Here is a 17,386-nt window from a genome sequence, read left to right as displayed (position 1 = left end):
AGCTGCCAAGTTTCAAAGAATCAGTATCATTCAACTGCTTAGAGTAAGTGCAAAAAGGAAGTATTGAAAGTTAGGTATTTTGTTTTTACTCTGTAAATTTAAACCTGTAATGACATTGCTCAACTGTTGGCATATAAACATTCACATTATTACACTGAACAAGATATCTAAGCATTGGATTTCATCATAGGATGTTAGGGGATTTCCAGTAGAAGTTTTAACTTTGATCATTCATTGGTTGGAATCCAAATCTTTTTTTAGACCTGCAGTTAAATACTGGTGTGGGGCTCTTTTGAATTGAAACTAGCTGCAGGTTTGCCATTTGTTACGTGTGAAAATAGGTGCTAGGAGAAATTTTTAAACATCTGAGGACATCAATGTGTAAAATCGCTGCTTCTAAAAGCCTTTCTTGTACTTTCTATATAAAGGAACATAATATACAACCACTGTGTCATTGCCCTAAAACAGGTCCTGAATCATCCAAAATTAAATGTGACCGACTCTTCATTCTTTTGATTTATTGAAGACTAATAGGATCATACCTAGGTAATTTACTAAAGATACTATAGTGTGCCTTAAATAGGATGGGTTTGCCTCCTACTCATTCACGATGATTCTCAGAGGACAAATGCTTCTTTCCTGCTTCATGAATACAGAAACACAGCTTCCTTACATCCTCCAGTCTGTAACCCACATCTGAAATTAATATTTGCGATCACATTGTGAAGCAATAGTTTTAGGGGATTACTGATATTAGAAGAGATTAGTCCTGTGGCATTAAAAAAATAAATAAATCTATTGCCTAACTCTGCAACCCTGACCTCTCTCCAGAACTCCTGACCTCTCTCCAGAACTTCAGTCTCAATGTCTACCAGATGTCTAGAGGGTATCTCAATATTAATATGGCCAAAACCAAACTGTTAATAATAGCCATTCTTCCTGCTCCATATCTCTACCACAATATTTTCCCATCTCAGTAAATAGCACTTCATTCACCCAATTGCATAGGCCCAAAACCTGGTATTACCCTTACCGTCCCTTCTTTGTGCCACATTGCACAATCCTTCAGCAAGGCCTGACATCTTCACTTTCACAATGTGTCCCAAATCCAACCTTTTCTCTGCATCTCTGCACTTTAATTTGGCTTTTCTAAAGCTGCTCTCATGCTTTGTCCAGACCACAGCAGTAACTTCTTTTTTTTTTTTTATTAAGTTTATTGGGGTAACATTAGTTAATACAATTATATAATCTTCAGGTCTACATTATCACTTGACATCTGTGTATTCTATTGTGTGTTTATCACCCAAAATCTAGTTTCTTTCAGCTACCATATATTTGATCTCCTTTACCCACATCACCCTCCCCCTACTCTGCTATATTTGACCCCCTTTAACTGTCTACCTACCCCCTCCTCCCCCACCTTCTACCCTCTAGTAACCACTAGTCTATTGTCAATGTCTATGAGTCTCTGTTTGTTTTTCCTGCTCATTTGTTACTTTTAGGTTTATATCCCACATATAAGTGATATCATGTGATTTTCAACTTTTTCTATCTGCTTTATTTTGCTTAGCATGATTATTTTGAGGTTCATCCATGTTGTCACAAATGGCAGTATTTCATCTCTTCTAAAGGCTGAGTAATATTCCATTGTATATATGTACCACAACTTCTTTAGCTAATCATCTATCATAGTATACTTCAGTTGCTTCTATGTCCTAGCCACTGTGAATAATGCTGCTATGAACATCAGTGTATGTGCAAATATCTTTTCAGATGTGGGTTTTCATGTCTTTGGGGTAAACACCCAGTAGAGGCATTGCTGGATCATATGATAGATCAATTTAGTTTTTTGAGGATGCTCCATACTATTTTCCATAGTGGCTATACCAATTTGCAGTCCCACCAGCAATGTATGAGGGTTCATTTTTCTCCACATCCTCTCCAACATTTGTTATTACTTGTCCTATTGATTATAGCTATTCTAACAGGTGTGAGACGGTATCTCATTGTAGTTTTTATTTGCATTTCCTTTATAGGTAGTGATGTTGAGCATCTTTGATCTGTTTCTTAAGGCAACCAAAACGATCTTGTAAAATACAATTCTGATCCTGTGCTCTTCTGCCGAAAACACATCACACTTAGGACATCTAAAGCTCTTACAAAAGCTGCCGTGATCTGACCAGGGCCCGCTCTCCCGCCCTCTCAGTCCACTCAAGTTGAGTTGACCTCCTTGCCTCTCCTTGAACACACTGACCGTGCTTCTACTTCAAGGTTCTTATGTTTTCTGCCTGGAAAACTTCTTTCCAGATGTGGTCACAGCCACCCCTTCACTTCATTAGATCTGAGCTCAAATGTCATCTCCTCAAAGATGATTTCCCTGACCATCCCATCTCCAGCAGCACTCTGCTCATCTGTGATCCCATCTCTTCCCCTGATTTTTATCTTTTCTTTTTCCTTACCTATTTACTTGCTTAATGTGTCAGCCTATGCAGTAGAACTTAAACTCCTTGAGGGCAAAAACGTTTCTATTTCTCCACTGCTCTATCCCTTGTGCTTGGCTCACAGCAGACATGCAATAAAAAAATATTTGTTGAATGAACTAATGCATGAGTGAATTAATTACCCACATGCTTAATTTGAGAAAAATCACTTCCAAAACACCCCTGCTGATACTGCATCATTCTATCATTTAAAAAATGTACCAAATAATAAATGTACCACTTAGAATTCTAGAAACTCAGAGTTAGAAAGGATTCTTGATACTTTCCAGTTCAATCCACTTCATTTTAAAGATATGGAAACCAGCCCTGAGTTATAAGTGGTGACTAAATTAGGTACTGGTAAAACCGATAGTTAAACCAGGCATAGTTCAAAGCTCTGTATGCTTCTGTACTTTATATCTCTGTTCTTTTCGAGAGTTAGAATTTTATATACATAAGCAAATATAATGGAACCATGAAATTTCAATTCTTCTTTGCTGTTCTGTTGGCGATAAAGCATCTGGCATATGATATACATGGGACACTAAAAAATTACAAACTCAAGCAGAAATGACCTCACATAAGCAGGACAGGCTAATCACTCTCTTATATTCTGCCGTCTCATTGGGATAAAGTAAAATATAAAAATTTATAAATTAGAAAATATAAACATTGTAAAGATTTTTGCTAAATTTATCTGAATATCAACCATTTGCAAGTAATTATATTCCCTATTCCTAGTAATAATTTACTTCTTGGAGTTTCACATTTAAGCTTTGCTTGACTGCCTACATTTCTGTTTATTGGTCTTTTTTTGCAATTCTTTAATGTCACCACATATTTGACCCCTTTTACCCCATCTACCTCCCCCTGCCCTCTGGTAACCACTAGTCTATTGACCATGTCTTTGAGTCTGTTTATTTGTCCTGTTCGTTTGTTGCTTTTAGGTTTATATCCCACATATAAGTGATATCACGTGGTTTTCAACTTTTTCTGTCTGGCTTATTTCATTTAGCATGATATATTGGTCTTTTTATTAGAGAAAAGTTATCAAAACAGTAGCATGGAATAAATTATAAGCACTTCGGAATCAGACAGATGTGGATTAGATTCTTGGCTCTGTTTACTAGCTAAATGACCTTGGATAAGATTCTTGAACCTTCTTTGTATCAATTTCCTGATCTATAAAAGTATGTGTGTATACATAAAATAATTATTTTTAAGTCAAAAAGTTAACATGATGCCAGGTACACTAAGGCAGACTAAGGGCTTTATGGATATTATCTCATTTAATCCTCATAGCAGCCCTGTGAGGAAAATGGTTCTCTCCCCTATTCATAGGTGACGACTCCAAGACTTAGCAAGATTAATAGGCCCAAGGTCACACAGCTAAGAAAGGATAAAATGAAGAATATCTGGGTTCTCTCGGCACACAAAGTCTATACTCATAACCTCTGTGCCTCCTTGGAGAGCCATTATGGAGAAAGACTGAAACAGGGTCAGTGTACTAAGCTCCTTTCCCACCACTGACTAGATAAATTACCTTGGTCAATGTGCTAACCTTCCTTGGTCATAGCTTATTATTTTAAATAAATAATAATTCTTATTCTCATTACAAAAGCAATGCATGTGTATTATAGATCATTTGGACAAAAGAGATATGTATAAAGAAACTGAACTTCACACACAATCTCACCATTCAAAGATAATCACTGTTAGAATGCTGTTATAGGTACTTTCATAGTTTTTATTTTTATATATATTTTAAGAACACATAATCCTTTGGAGGGCAAAATTGGAATCATTCTATCTATCCTGCTATATAATCAATTCTTTACATAATGATGTATTGAAGAAAACATTTACTTATCTCATCAGTATTCTTCTAAAACATGATGCTTTGCAGTTGCACAGTTATCTATGGTAAAAATACTACTGATAATAAATTAGATAAAATTTATTATGTGTTAGAACTGTACTAAGATCCTTTGAACGTGTTACCTGACTTAGTTCAATAACTCTATGACATAGGTACTTTTATAATTTTCATTTTACAGGTAAAGAAACTGAGGCACAGAGAAGTTCAGTAAATTAATCGAGGTAACCCAGCTAACAAGAGGCAGAGCCAGGGTTTGAATTCAGGCAGATGAGCTCCATAGTCCATGCTCTGGAATAGACAGATAATATTGTTTTTGATGAATCCATTTTCATGAGAAGTTTGAATTGAATCTAATATTTTGTATTGTTAGTAATAGTATATTAAGCATTCTTATGCAAACCTTTGTTGACATCTACAATTTTTTCATTAGGTCAAATTCCTAGAAGTAAAATTACTGAAATAATGAGTTTCAAATAGTTAATACCTTTGGCAAATAATGCCAAAATTTCCTGTCAAAAAAAATTATATCTTTTTATTCTTACACCAAATTTTCATTAAAAAACTTTCTCTCCTTTTACTTGACAATATTTACTTTCTTGAATTTGTCAGTTTGATAGATTAAAATGGTAACTTGCTACTATTTAAAATTTTAAAACTAGAAATTATAAAGAACTTTATTCCATCTAGTTTTGGCCATTTTTATTTCTTCCTAGGGTAAATTTATATTTATGTCTTCTGTTCAATTTTCTACCAGCATTTTTTCTTATTAGTTTATGTTTATATATTAAGGATATTAATTGTCCATCATCATATATATTGCAAATATATTTTTTCATTTTGTTTTTGTATTTCAATCTATGTGGGGCTTTTTTAAACATTTGGAATTTTTAACTTTTGTATATTTGTTCCTCGGCTTCTCAACTGCCAAATGGAGGCTATTGAACTATGTTTCAAAACCTTCGAAATTATAAAATGTTATCTTGTTTCTTTGCAAATAACCCGTCAAATAATTAAGTATTGAACATCTACACTGCGGTAAGTACTGAGCTAGGCACTGAGGTTATAAACCAAATTTAGTATTTCTGCCTGCCTTTAATTTCTTACAGTTTACTGGCAAGGACCGACAGGTAAACAGACTACTAGTGTAGTAATGGTGGTTAGTGTTATGATAGAAATGTACCTTGGAGCTCTGGGCACTAGTGCGAAAGCAGACTTCCTTGACAAGTTGATGCCTGGGTCGAGTTCTGGAAGCAATTAGTAGTTAACTAATCAGGGAAAGGGGAAGGCTTAACAGGCAGAGCAGCAGCATTTTGTAAAGCACTTTGAAAGCCAAGCAATAGAATTTGATCTTTGTCAAAAAAAAAACATTTTTTTTTTTTGATTACTGAAGAAATAGAATCACTTTAACATTTTAATCTGGCAATGGAATACAAAATAATTCAGAGAAAAAACAACAGGTATGAAGACCAGGTCAGAGGTTATGGGGATGGCCAGGAGAGAGATAGGACATGCCTGAACTAGGGAGAAGAAAGGATAAATGGCAAGAAGAAAATAGAGGTGAGAGATATTATGGAGATAGAATCGACAGGACTAAACAACTCAGTGGATATGAGATGAGGGAAGCAGATAAAAAAGATATTTATCCATAAGTTTAATGCGCAATCTGTATCAGAATTCTGGTTTTTTTTTTTTTAAGTTGATAAACTATTTCTGAAATTTACCTGAGAAAAGAATTAGATTTAGGATAATTGATGATTTTTTTAAAAAAGAATAACATTAAAGGGATCTTACTCTAGCTAATGTCTTGTGTCATGCTGATACATGAATAGGCAATAAAATAGAATAGAATCCAGACCTTGCAATAGAATATATGAAAGTATTTGCAAAAGGATAGACCTTTTATTTAGCTGCTATTAGAAAAATAGACTATCACATAGGATTAAAATTAGTTCTCTACTTCGGCACAGAGACAAACAGAAATTCTGTAAAGTTAAGGATTGTGTAAGGTAAAGTAATGCTAATTGTTATAATACAAATCCTCAAATTCCAGTAACTTCACAATATAAGTTTATTTCTAACTTGTACAATAGTGCAATGAAGGTGCTTCTTATTGGGTGTTGGGACGTGATGTGTGGTAAAGGCTGTGTTCCATGCAGTCATTCAGAAACCCAGGCTGACAAAGGCACTGCCATCCTCAGCATCTGGCTTCTAAGGACATTCTTAGTACCAATATGCAGCTGGTAGATAGGAAAACATTGACTGCATAAGGCTGTGTTCTTCCCCTTAGCCTGGAAGTGGCATGCATAATTTCCACTCACCTTCCATTAGCTAGAACCAATCACATTTCCCCCACCCAGAGGCAAACAGACCTAGAAAGTGATGTCCCTGGATGGGCAACCACTTCATAGGCACAGTTCTACACCGCAGAATAGAAACATGCCTCTTCGGTACACAGCTAGCCATCTTTGCCATGAAGACAATTCTAAATAGTAAAAGTAAATACTTTAACAATTTGAACATCTAAATATACCAAAATAAAATTTAGGAAAATATTTTTATAATCTTAGGCAGTCTTTCTAGATGACGTGACTTCTGTGACTTGTAAATGACATGATGTTCAGAATCTGATTTTTTTAAGTGATGTTTTTGCCCATCGTATTGGCAAAGATTACAAACTTATACCATATAATGCACGAAAATGCTTAGAACAGTATGTTTCTCACTGTAAACAGTAAATTTTAGCTGCCACTATTATTTTTATTAGCATTACTTTTAATTATCAAGGAGATAGAAAAATAAGTCTTTTCATACATTGTTAGTGATAATTAGTACCATCATTAGGAGGGCATTTTTGTATCAAAACTCAAAATATGCCAACATTCAGCTCAACAATCCAATCTCTAGAAATTTGTTCATAAAAAGAATACCTATAAAAAAAAAAGAATACGTACAAAAACGTATGTACTGAGCTATTCACTTCAGCATTATTTTAACAGCAAAAATTAAAGCAACCTAAACTGTATTAATAAGTTATTGGCTAAGTAAATAAATTTACCAAATTTATTTCATATTTATACCCATGTCCAATGTTTTAATATTTTATAACAGATATTATTTTTTATAAGTTTAAAACATACATTTCATTAAAATTATCTAAGGTTTAGCCTACAATAAGGCCACTAAAAAGAGCTGAGGGAATTGGAACAAAAACAGTGGTGGGAGAGGATGATATAATCATCAGGAATATTGTATTTGCGGCACTTCTGTTTTTTCCCCACAGATAATAAGATTAAATGAGTTAAAAATGCATGAGGAAAATTTATGTTAGCTATTAGGTGAAACTTTCTGAGACTCTACAATAATTTACAAAAATGTTAAAAGTCCGAAGTCTCCAGACAGTTTCTAGGAGTCAAGATGTACTCTCTTTACAGTTTACTTCTAGAGAATTTATCTGTTCTTACAATTACTAGTTTAAAAATGTTTAATCATGCTTTGTTTAATCCATAAGATTTAGTTCTTTCCTTTATGATTTTAAATTAAAACTTAATTTAAAAAATTGTAAAAAAAGCAATTAATTAATTAATTAATTAATTAAGCCAAGTATGGCAAAATACAGTTGCCCTTTGTATTTATGGGTTCCGCATCTGCAGATTCAACCAACCACAAGTAGAAAATATGGAGGTAGGGAAGGGGAGAGTTACACTGTTGCCGATATGTACTATGTAGTTAGGCCTATGATGGTTGAGTCTGCACTGAATATGTACAAGCTTTTTTTCTTGTTATTATTCCCCACACAGTACAGTAAAACAACTATTTACATAGCATCTACATTGTATTAGGTTTTGTGAGTAATCTAGAGGTGACTTAAAGTATAAAGAGGAATGGATGTACATAGGTTATATGCAAATACTATGCCATTTTATATAAGGGACTAGAGCTTCCATGGCTTTTAGTATCCATGGGAGGTCCTGGAATCAATCTCCCCCAGAAACCAAGGGGCAACTGTATAACTTCCAATAGGAGCATTATGTCTTGTAATTGTAGCAAAAGTACAGCCCATAAAGTTCAGATGTACAACTGACCTTGCTTTAACCCAAGCTTTGGGCGCATAATAGGGTAATCTTGAATGTGAATCTATTTTATAATGAGAGCTTTTCAGTATTTCAGTGACTAATCCCTCTTACACAGGGTCCAGGGTGATCAATTTATATTGATTTTATAAATAATACAATAACAAAGTTCCAGTGGAGTTTAATAACAAGCTCTTTTACAGTCTCTATGTGTTTTAAATTTTATTAGTTTTTATTTTGTTCGAATCTTTGCAGTCTTCTCAAATCTCAAGAATTCATCCATAAATCATTTGGATTCAGTGAATAGGTGAACTACCTCCTACTACCTTATAAGCTTATATTTCACACTTCTAATGAGGTGCTTGTAATCAATAACTATTTCTTCACTACTTCCCAACTTGTTCACATCTGTTTCCCTTAGGAGGGGCTGATTTTAAGAGCTCAGAATAAAATACTTTTTTTCTATGCAATTTTAGCTCCTTCTTGTTTATTAGCAGTTCTATTTCTTTCTCTAGCCCCATTTTCTCTTGATGTGTCCATAAAAGTACCATATGTTTTTAGTATAATTTTATTTCTGCTTTATCCTCTCTCTAATTCACTTTTTCCTGCATACTTTATGCAATAACAATTTATTCTTGTTTTATTATCCACTTGCTTTCACAGCCTACCCCTCTCTCATCCACCACCCACCCATGTCACCTTTCTTATACAAAGAATGGTGTACCATACCTCTTAAGGGCACGACTTTTGGTGTCAAGTAAGGACCAGCTCAACCACTTACAGATGTTTAGCCTCAGCTAGTTGACCACTACAAGCCTTACTTAGTTCTTCATTTGTAAGCAAGAGATGGTAATACTTCCATCTACCTCATAGGGTTGTTTGGAGGACTAAACAAAACGATGTACATCAGGGTTTCCTAACCTTGGCATTATTGACATTTGGGACTGGGTAATTCCTTTTCCTGGGGTCTGTTCTGGGCATTGTAGGATGCCCAGCAACCCTGGTCTCTACCACTAGATGCCAGTAGCAACTCCCTTTGCAGTTAGGACAATCAAATAGTATGTTTCTAAACATTGCCAAATGTCCTCGGGAGGCAAAATTGTCCCCATTGACAACCATTGATGTACATGAAGCGTTTAGCACAATGTCTGGTACATAGTAGGAATTTAATAAATATTTGTAATAGATTGATGATCAGATGAATGAATATTCATTTCAAATTCAAGTGGCTAATATAATGCTTGACATTCGATTAACTGCTTAACTCATGAATAGATAAGTAAATGAATCTAAAGCCAATGCACTTCAAGGGTTATCTGTAGTTTTTATCTTATACTAAAATGTGGTATCTTCACTTGAAACAAGGCTCTGATGTTTCAAAAAACATTTAGGTAGTTAACTAATTGCAAAGCATAAGTTATTCTACCCAATTTTCCCCAGTTTTATTGAGATATAATTGACATATAACATTGTGTAAGCTTAAAGTATACAACCTATTGATGTGATACACTTATATATTGTAACACCTCCATTACATAACATAATTACCATTTATTTTTTGTGGTGAGAACATTTAAGATATACTCTCTTAGCGACTTTCAAGTATATAATACAATATTATTATATATAATCACCATGGTGTACATCAGATCTCCAGATCTTATTCATCTTATAACTAGAAGTTTGTAACCTTGACCAACATCTTTGCATTTCCCCTCAATCCCCCCAGCCCCTAGTAACTAAAATTCTAGTCTGTCTCTGTGAGTTCAACTCTTTTGGATTCCACATATAGGTGATATACAATAGTTGTCTTTCTCTATCTAGTTTATTTCACTTAGCATGATGCCATCAAGGTCCATCCATGTTGTTACAAACATTAGGATTTCCTTCTTTCTCACAACTGAACCATATAGATGGATATGTATGTATATATATATATATAATTCTTTATTTATTCATCTGTTGGTGGAACTTAAGTTGTTTTTATATCTTGGCTATTGAGAATAATGCTGCGATGAACATGGATGTGCAGATGTCTCTTTAAGATCCTGCTTTAATTACTTTTGGATATATACCCATAAGTGGAATTGCTAGATCATGTGATAGTTCTATTTTTAATTTTTTGAAGAACTTCCATTCTATTTTTTATAGTGGCTGCACCAATTTGCCTTCCCACCAACTAAGATTCCCTTTTCTCTTCATCCTCACCAGCACTCATTATCTCTTGTCTCTTTGGTGATACCCATTCTAACAGGTGTGAAGTGATATCTTATTATGATTTTAATTTGCACTTTCCTGATGATTAATAATGTTGAGCATCTTTTCATATACCTATTGGCCCTTTATATATTCTCTTTGGAAAAATGTCTACTCAGTCTTTGCCCAAAAACTCAGACTGTTTTTTTATTATTGAGTTTAGAAGTGTCTGCCCTCTTCTATTCGGGGGGTGGGGCGGAACAGAGAGAATTTGAGAAGGATTGGCATTAATTCTTCTTTAAATGTTTGGTGGAATTCACCAGTGAAGCCATCTGGTCCTAGACTTTTGTTTGTATAGAGGTTTTCTTTTTTCTTTTTTCTTATTTTTTTTTTTTGTTTTTGTTTTCTCCCACATCTCCATGTATGTGTAGAGGTTTTCAAATTCTTGTTTAATCTCTTTACTAATAATTGGCCTGTTCAGACATTCTATTTTTTCATGATTCAGTCTTGGTAATTTGTATGTTTCTAGGAATTTATCCATTTCTTCTAGGTTGTCTGTTTCATTAAGATTTGTTCTTGGAGGTTTATTTTGTCCTTTTGTTTGGAATATATTCTACCATTTCTTCATTTTTCTTGACTCTCTGTGTTGATTTCTGTACATTACATAAAACAACCACCTTTCCCAATCTTGACAGACAGGTTTTTATAAGAGATCAGCTTCATCAATCAGCCTAGCCTGAGCTTCTGGTTGTCTCTCAAACTTTTGTTATTGTCTAGCTATCTTCTTTGTTCTTAATGGCTCCCAGGTGTTGAGTGTTTACCAAGGCTGCACCTTCAGGCAGCAGCTGGGAAAGTATGTAGTTAGGCCCCTTCCTTAGAGAACCTGGGAGGTTAGCGATTTTTACCTGCTCCATCAGTGCTCATCCCACTTGTATAGCCAGAGGGAAGTAGGTGGGGAGGAGAGTTCCTGAGCCCATGAAGAATTTCTTCTTTGCTGTAGTCCTGTGGAACTCATGAATACAAGCCCCAGGTGACCCAGGGACCTTTCCCTCAAGCAGCAGCCTCAAAAGCAGCGATACCAGATTTAAGTACAAGCTCTTTTGGGGAGCTACTGGCAACTTTGATAGGACCAGAAGAAGAGGGCAAGGGAGGTGTCCATCCAGGTCTCCAGGAAGGATTACCGTCAGCTCCAAGATGCTTGCTAAATTAGAAGCCTGACCTTCAGGCAGCAGCTACTGAAGAATGCAAATAGAACTCTTTGAGGGAAAGACTGGGAGATGAGCGTTTCTGCCTCTTCTCTCTGCACTGAACCATGGGGGATAATCACCATGAGTTCTCACATCCGTGAATAACAGCTTCTTTGGGTGCTAGTCTTGTGGGTCTCGTGGATGCAAGATTCAGAGTTAGGTGTTTTAGGGTCCCGTCCTTCAGGTGGGTTCTTAAAAGTTGAGGCACTAGATGTGAGGTCCAAACCCTTACCCCCTCAGGGAGAGGCTAGAAATTGGGTTCTCTTCAGATTATATGGCACTGTGCTGAGAGTGGGGTTTATGACAAGAGTGTGTCTCACCTTTTCCTACCTATTTAGACGTATGTAAATTTTAATTTTGACATATAGGAGTCCCTCAGCTAGTTTCTGGATTTCCTTGAAAGGGAATTTCTTCATTCAGTGTGTCTGTGGGAGGAGAGGATTTCAGGAGCTTCCTACGTTGCCATCTTTAAAGACTGCCCCTGCCCAGTTTTATAAGAAGTAAATCTTAGTGAGATTAGCTTCTTATAAACTTTAATAGATGATCACTATGAACTATTATGTTGCAGTTGAATTCAGTGCTGAATATTGAGGTGACCCTCTATTAACCTAAGAGTGTTTTAAATTAATAGTCTAGTCATTAAGCCACTGATGTGGTAAGAGAAAAAAGCTCAAGCTACTTTTAAGTGTTCGTTAATCTAAGTTTATTCTATAAATACTAATCAAGTGCCTACCATGTTTCAGGTACTGTTCTAGGCACTCGGAATATAAGTATCCAATCTTGTGGAGGCTCCAGTCTATGAAGTAATGGACTTCAAAAATAATAAATACACAAATAAAAGTAAAGATTACTCATAACTTCTAAAATATTAACTTAGAAAATATTCTAGGTGATACTGACAGCAAAATTCCAGTAGATGACTGTAACCCAACCAGAAACATTTTTGTGACTGCATTCATTGATTGTCATTTGGTTGCTCATTTATGATTTAATTTTACTGAACTCTGACTTTCTTCTGATCTGAATTACAATGAGGGTATTAAATCAAATCTGTGGTTACCTTTGCATATTTTGTGACATCAAACATTTAGATTATGATTTACTGTGTGCATAATTTTTTTAAATTATCTCAAACCAGCAGTGTTCCTTTTACTTTTTCTAGGTTTTCTCTAATGAACTAACTTCGTAGCATACTTTTTGTGCTGTAGTCTAACAGATCTGTAGCGATTTTTTTACACTAATAAAATATATATGCTTTTTGTGCCTCACCTTTTTCATCTGCAAAATAGTTGTTACAGAATTAAGTTACCCAACATAGTTGTTACAGAATTAAGTAACATAATGTTTGTAAAACACTTAAAACTAAAGAAAGTGCAGGCACATAGTAAGTTTCAAGTGCTATGTTTTCTGCATCCCTACCAGTCATTTACTTATTTCTACTATTTCTAATATTTTAACATAGTAAATGGGATATTGTAAATTTTTCTTTGTACACTTGTTGGGAAGCAAGATTTCAATGAAAACTACAAGCAAATATATATCCAGCAGGGCCATATAAGGAATATCTCTTTGTCTGTAAACCATTTGTCTCAGGAGTAATTCCCTTCAAATGATAAAAACCAAGAGATGTTTTCACACTTAACTTTTTTGAAGTTTTTTCTGATTTCAAAAGATGAAATCATTGTTATAAAATTCCAACATTAGAGAATTTAATAACTTAGAAACTGAAAAGGCTATTTATGCATCTACACACCCCAACTCTCCACAACTAGAGATAATTAACGGTAATAATTTGTGTATGTTCTCACATGTGTTCCTAGTCGTATAATATAAATATTTATTAAAATAAGATTACATTGTACATACTGCTTTGTAACTGGCTTTTATTTACCTCATATAATGTCTTTGATATCTTTAACAACACATTTAGTTCCTTCTCATTTTCAACAGCTGCAGAGAGCAGTAATTCTAAGATGCACTTGTGGCTTTCTATATACAAAACCACCTAGCATCCAGAGCTGATTGAAAAAAAGCTTTCAGGTGACATTCATACTGCCATCTACCGACCCGTCTCCTTCTAAGTCCTGACCCAAAAGGGGCCCCAGGAGAGTGACTCAGAAGATCTTCTCAGTCCACATCAGGAGACAAGAGCTTTCTAAGTGCTGGAAGGACTGAGTTGAATGACGAGTACACATTCATACAGCAGTTAATCCTAAGGATCATGGGAACATTATAAATGCAATACCGTTGAACTAAAACTCCGTGGATGCCTGCTTAAAGCAGGAAGAAAATTTTATTTGAGGATGTTAAGGTCAGGCTAACTTATTTTAAAATTGCCATAGGAGGCCATTCATCCCCACTTCACATCTTCCACTTCAAAGCCTACTTTACATCATTCAGATGTTTACCTTTGGAGCAATTAAGTCCTCTTTTATCTTTTCTATGCTTTCATTAGCTGCATTTTTTCTCTTTTTAGCTTACAAAAGGGCAGGTTTTCTAAGCCAAATGCCAATAAGTCAAACATTAAATATTCATTCCCATGCAATGCACAGTGTGTATAATTACATACTCTATTGTAACAAATATAATATTATTTAATTTGTGTAGTAAACTTACACATAATTGACTGCACAGGTATAAAGAGTACTCTGCAGAGAGCTTAGAATATTCAGCTTAGTTGAGGCCTTTGTTAAACAGTATGTAAAGTTGCAGACTCCACAACATAAGGGATTTTTTTTTTCCCCCAGAAAGGAGCTACAAGCTTCTTTGGCAAGAAAACAAGAGAAATGATTATACCAAATGGCACCTTTATAGCGGCATAGACTATGATGCCACTGTGGAATCAACCAGGAAGCAGGGTGTTAAGACAGAGGCAGAAGCTCCTTTCTGCCAGACAGAAATGCTAATGGAACCAGAGATGTTGTGGAAAGCTGTCCCACAGCTTTAGGGCTCCCTGGAACACTAAACTTCCTGAAAGCCATTGTCAATTTGTTGAAGATTAAATAGTAAGTGGTTCAGAATTACATAGGTAAAGCATAGAATGGTCACGGGGCCAGAACTAAGGCAAGAGGTAGGCCCTGTTCTCTGCCTTCTCACTCTTGGGTAACCCCAGAGTCCAAGTAGCACTACGTAGCACTAAGCCAGGTTGGGGTTCAAGATATGGTTATTTGTACCTCAAATAGGTCCAAGTGCACCTTTCTGAAATATTGTCTTGAGAAATTAAATCGTCTAGTCACGCTATTTATGGCTGTTTCAACCTGTTTTTTTCAGATACCATTGTTCTTATCGCTTCAATAGCAGTTGTTTCTGCGAAAACTCAGGGTAATATTTTTGCCACGTCTGCACTCAGAAGTCTCCGTTTCCTACAGATCCTCCGTATGGTGCGCATGGATCGAAGGGGAGGCACTTGGAAATTACTAGGTTCAGTGGTTTATGCTCACAGCAAGGTAAGGTTTGTTTTCTGAGTTATAAGATAAGATGTTTTTTAACTTTTTCATTGATTGCTGTAATATTTAATAAACATCACAAACAAATAGTCATTTCAGAAACTGGTCAAAGCAATTTTGAGATGTGGTATATAATAGATTGTTTAAAAGTCATCATAGATATCCAAGACGTAGTCAAACAAATGGAATCATGAATAGATAGCTCTCTTTTTCAAAGATTTTCCACTGCTAAAAATCTTTCATTCCTTTTTTATCTAGGAATTAATCACGGCTTGGTACATAGGATTTTTGGTTCTTATTTTTTCATCTTTCCTCGTCTATCTGGTGGAAAAAGACGCCAATAAAGAGTTTTCTACATATGCAGATGCTCTGTGGTGGGGCACAGTAAGTAGAAAAATCTGTTTTTATTTATTGGATGCATGAAGTTTTTTCCTTTGAACTGTGTAATGATTCCTATGAATGGTCTCAATAAAAATATTAACTCTTAAAAAAAAGTTATATGGAAATATACAGTACTTATAATTGTTTAAAAAGTTTTCCCATCTCTTTGGTTCGACAAAATTATGTTCCATTATAAATCATTAGCAGTAATTCTTGAGTACTAGACTGTTGCCAAAATAAAAATATAACATGTTTTTAACTGTGATTAAAATGCTGATGGGCTTATTTGTTTGTTTTAGCTTTGTGGAGCACAGATTTAAATTACCAATTGCCGCACTGGATTGACATTCATCAAAAAGTTTATCTAATGTAAAAAAAAGGGGGTAGGGTAGCTGAATAAAAGTTAGAAGAGTAAAATTATGGCACGAAAAGTGAAAAAGAGAAAACTGGCAACCATATATGAGATTAGAGAGTATAGTATAGACACCTGATTTCAAAATTTTCCACTTAAAAACCTACTTTTTTTTATATTTTTAGTAAGAAATGATTTTCCAAATAAATAAAAGTAATCATGACTCATATAGAAAGAAAATAAACATATGCTAAAGATTTTATTTAACTCATTTTTTTATTATTATTTAATTAAGTATTGATGAGAGAACCAGGAAGATGCTACAAACAGTTTGAAGGACTAGCCAAAGAACAGAAACATATAAAGATCGGGAATATTAAAATGAATCTGCAGATAGAGGCAAAACTGGCTTCAATTAAACCACCACTAGATAGAATTTACTTACATGTCTATAGACAAGAATTATTTTGCATTACTACCAGTTATCTTCAACTTAGAGTTGTGAAATAGCTCAAAGGCCATGCCGAGCCCCATTAAATCAGAATTCAATAACCTGGACTTGTATACGCTAAACAACGCATAGTTCTCCACTGAAGCAAAAACTTCCCTACTTGTAAAGAATTCAAAAAACAGTAATTGAGACATGTGCCCTAATAAGAATGTCACAGAATAAAGTGCTCTGATCAATATATAAACCATACTTCTTTTTGTTTTATTCCTTAAGATATTCCAAAAGGTTTATATGCAAAAATATACAGCATTTACAATTGTTTAAAGAATTTCTCCATCTTTTTGGTCCAACAAAGTTCACTCATAAATCATCAATATTTCTTGAGTGTCAGATTGTTGCCAAAAAAAATACATAAATATTTTTAAATATTTTGAATAAAAAATATATTTCTTAAACTGCGATTAAAACATTGATAAGTTGTTTGTTTTAACTTTGTGGAACATAGGTTTAAGTTACCAGTTGTTGTGTTATTCCACTATATATCATAACCTCATCAGCAGGAGCTAGAACTCTTGTCATGGACAAAGGAAATTTTTCAGGACTGTATTAAAAAGAACTTGATATGTTCGTTGGTAGCATAGCAGTAATAAAATGAGTAAAAATCAGAAATGTGTACCTGAAGATTAAGATTTTTTTTCTTAAATTATCAGAGTAAATGTCTACAAGATTGTGCCACTGATAACAAGGCATTCTGTTCATTTGAATTTGGTTTCCAGCTCCTCCCACCTCCCATCCCCACAGGCGAAAATTGGACATTTTGAAAGGAGGAAAGTGGAAAACCCAAAAGAGGGCAGTCATCCGACATTCTTAAAATACTTTTTATA

General features: G+C 34.7%; 1 protein-coding gene across 1 annotated transcript in view; it reads left to right on the top strand.

Moving 5' to 3' along the window:
- The window catches only part of KCNQ5 (potassium voltage-gated channel subfamily Q member 5), a 451,205-nt gene that overhangs the window by 349,043 nt on the left and 84,776 nt on the right, over window positions 1-17,386 (top strand). Inside the window, 2 exon segments of the mRNA XM_025042894.1 lie at window positions 15,143-15,318; window positions 15,577-15,702. Of these exon segments, the coding sequence (XP_024898662.1) occupies window positions 15,143-15,318; window positions 15,577-15,702 (302 nt within the window).

This window comes from Pteropus alecto, unplaced genomic scaffold (genome assembly GCF_000325575.1).
Source record: "Pteropus alecto unplaced genomic scaffold, ASM32557v1 scaffold7, whole genome shotgun sequence".
NCBI classification, from domain to species: domain Eukaryota; kingdom Metazoa; phylum Chordata; class Mammalia; order Chiroptera; family Pteropodidae; genus Pteropus; species Pteropus alecto.
This window is presented reverse-complemented; position numbering and strand designations above follow the sequence as displayed.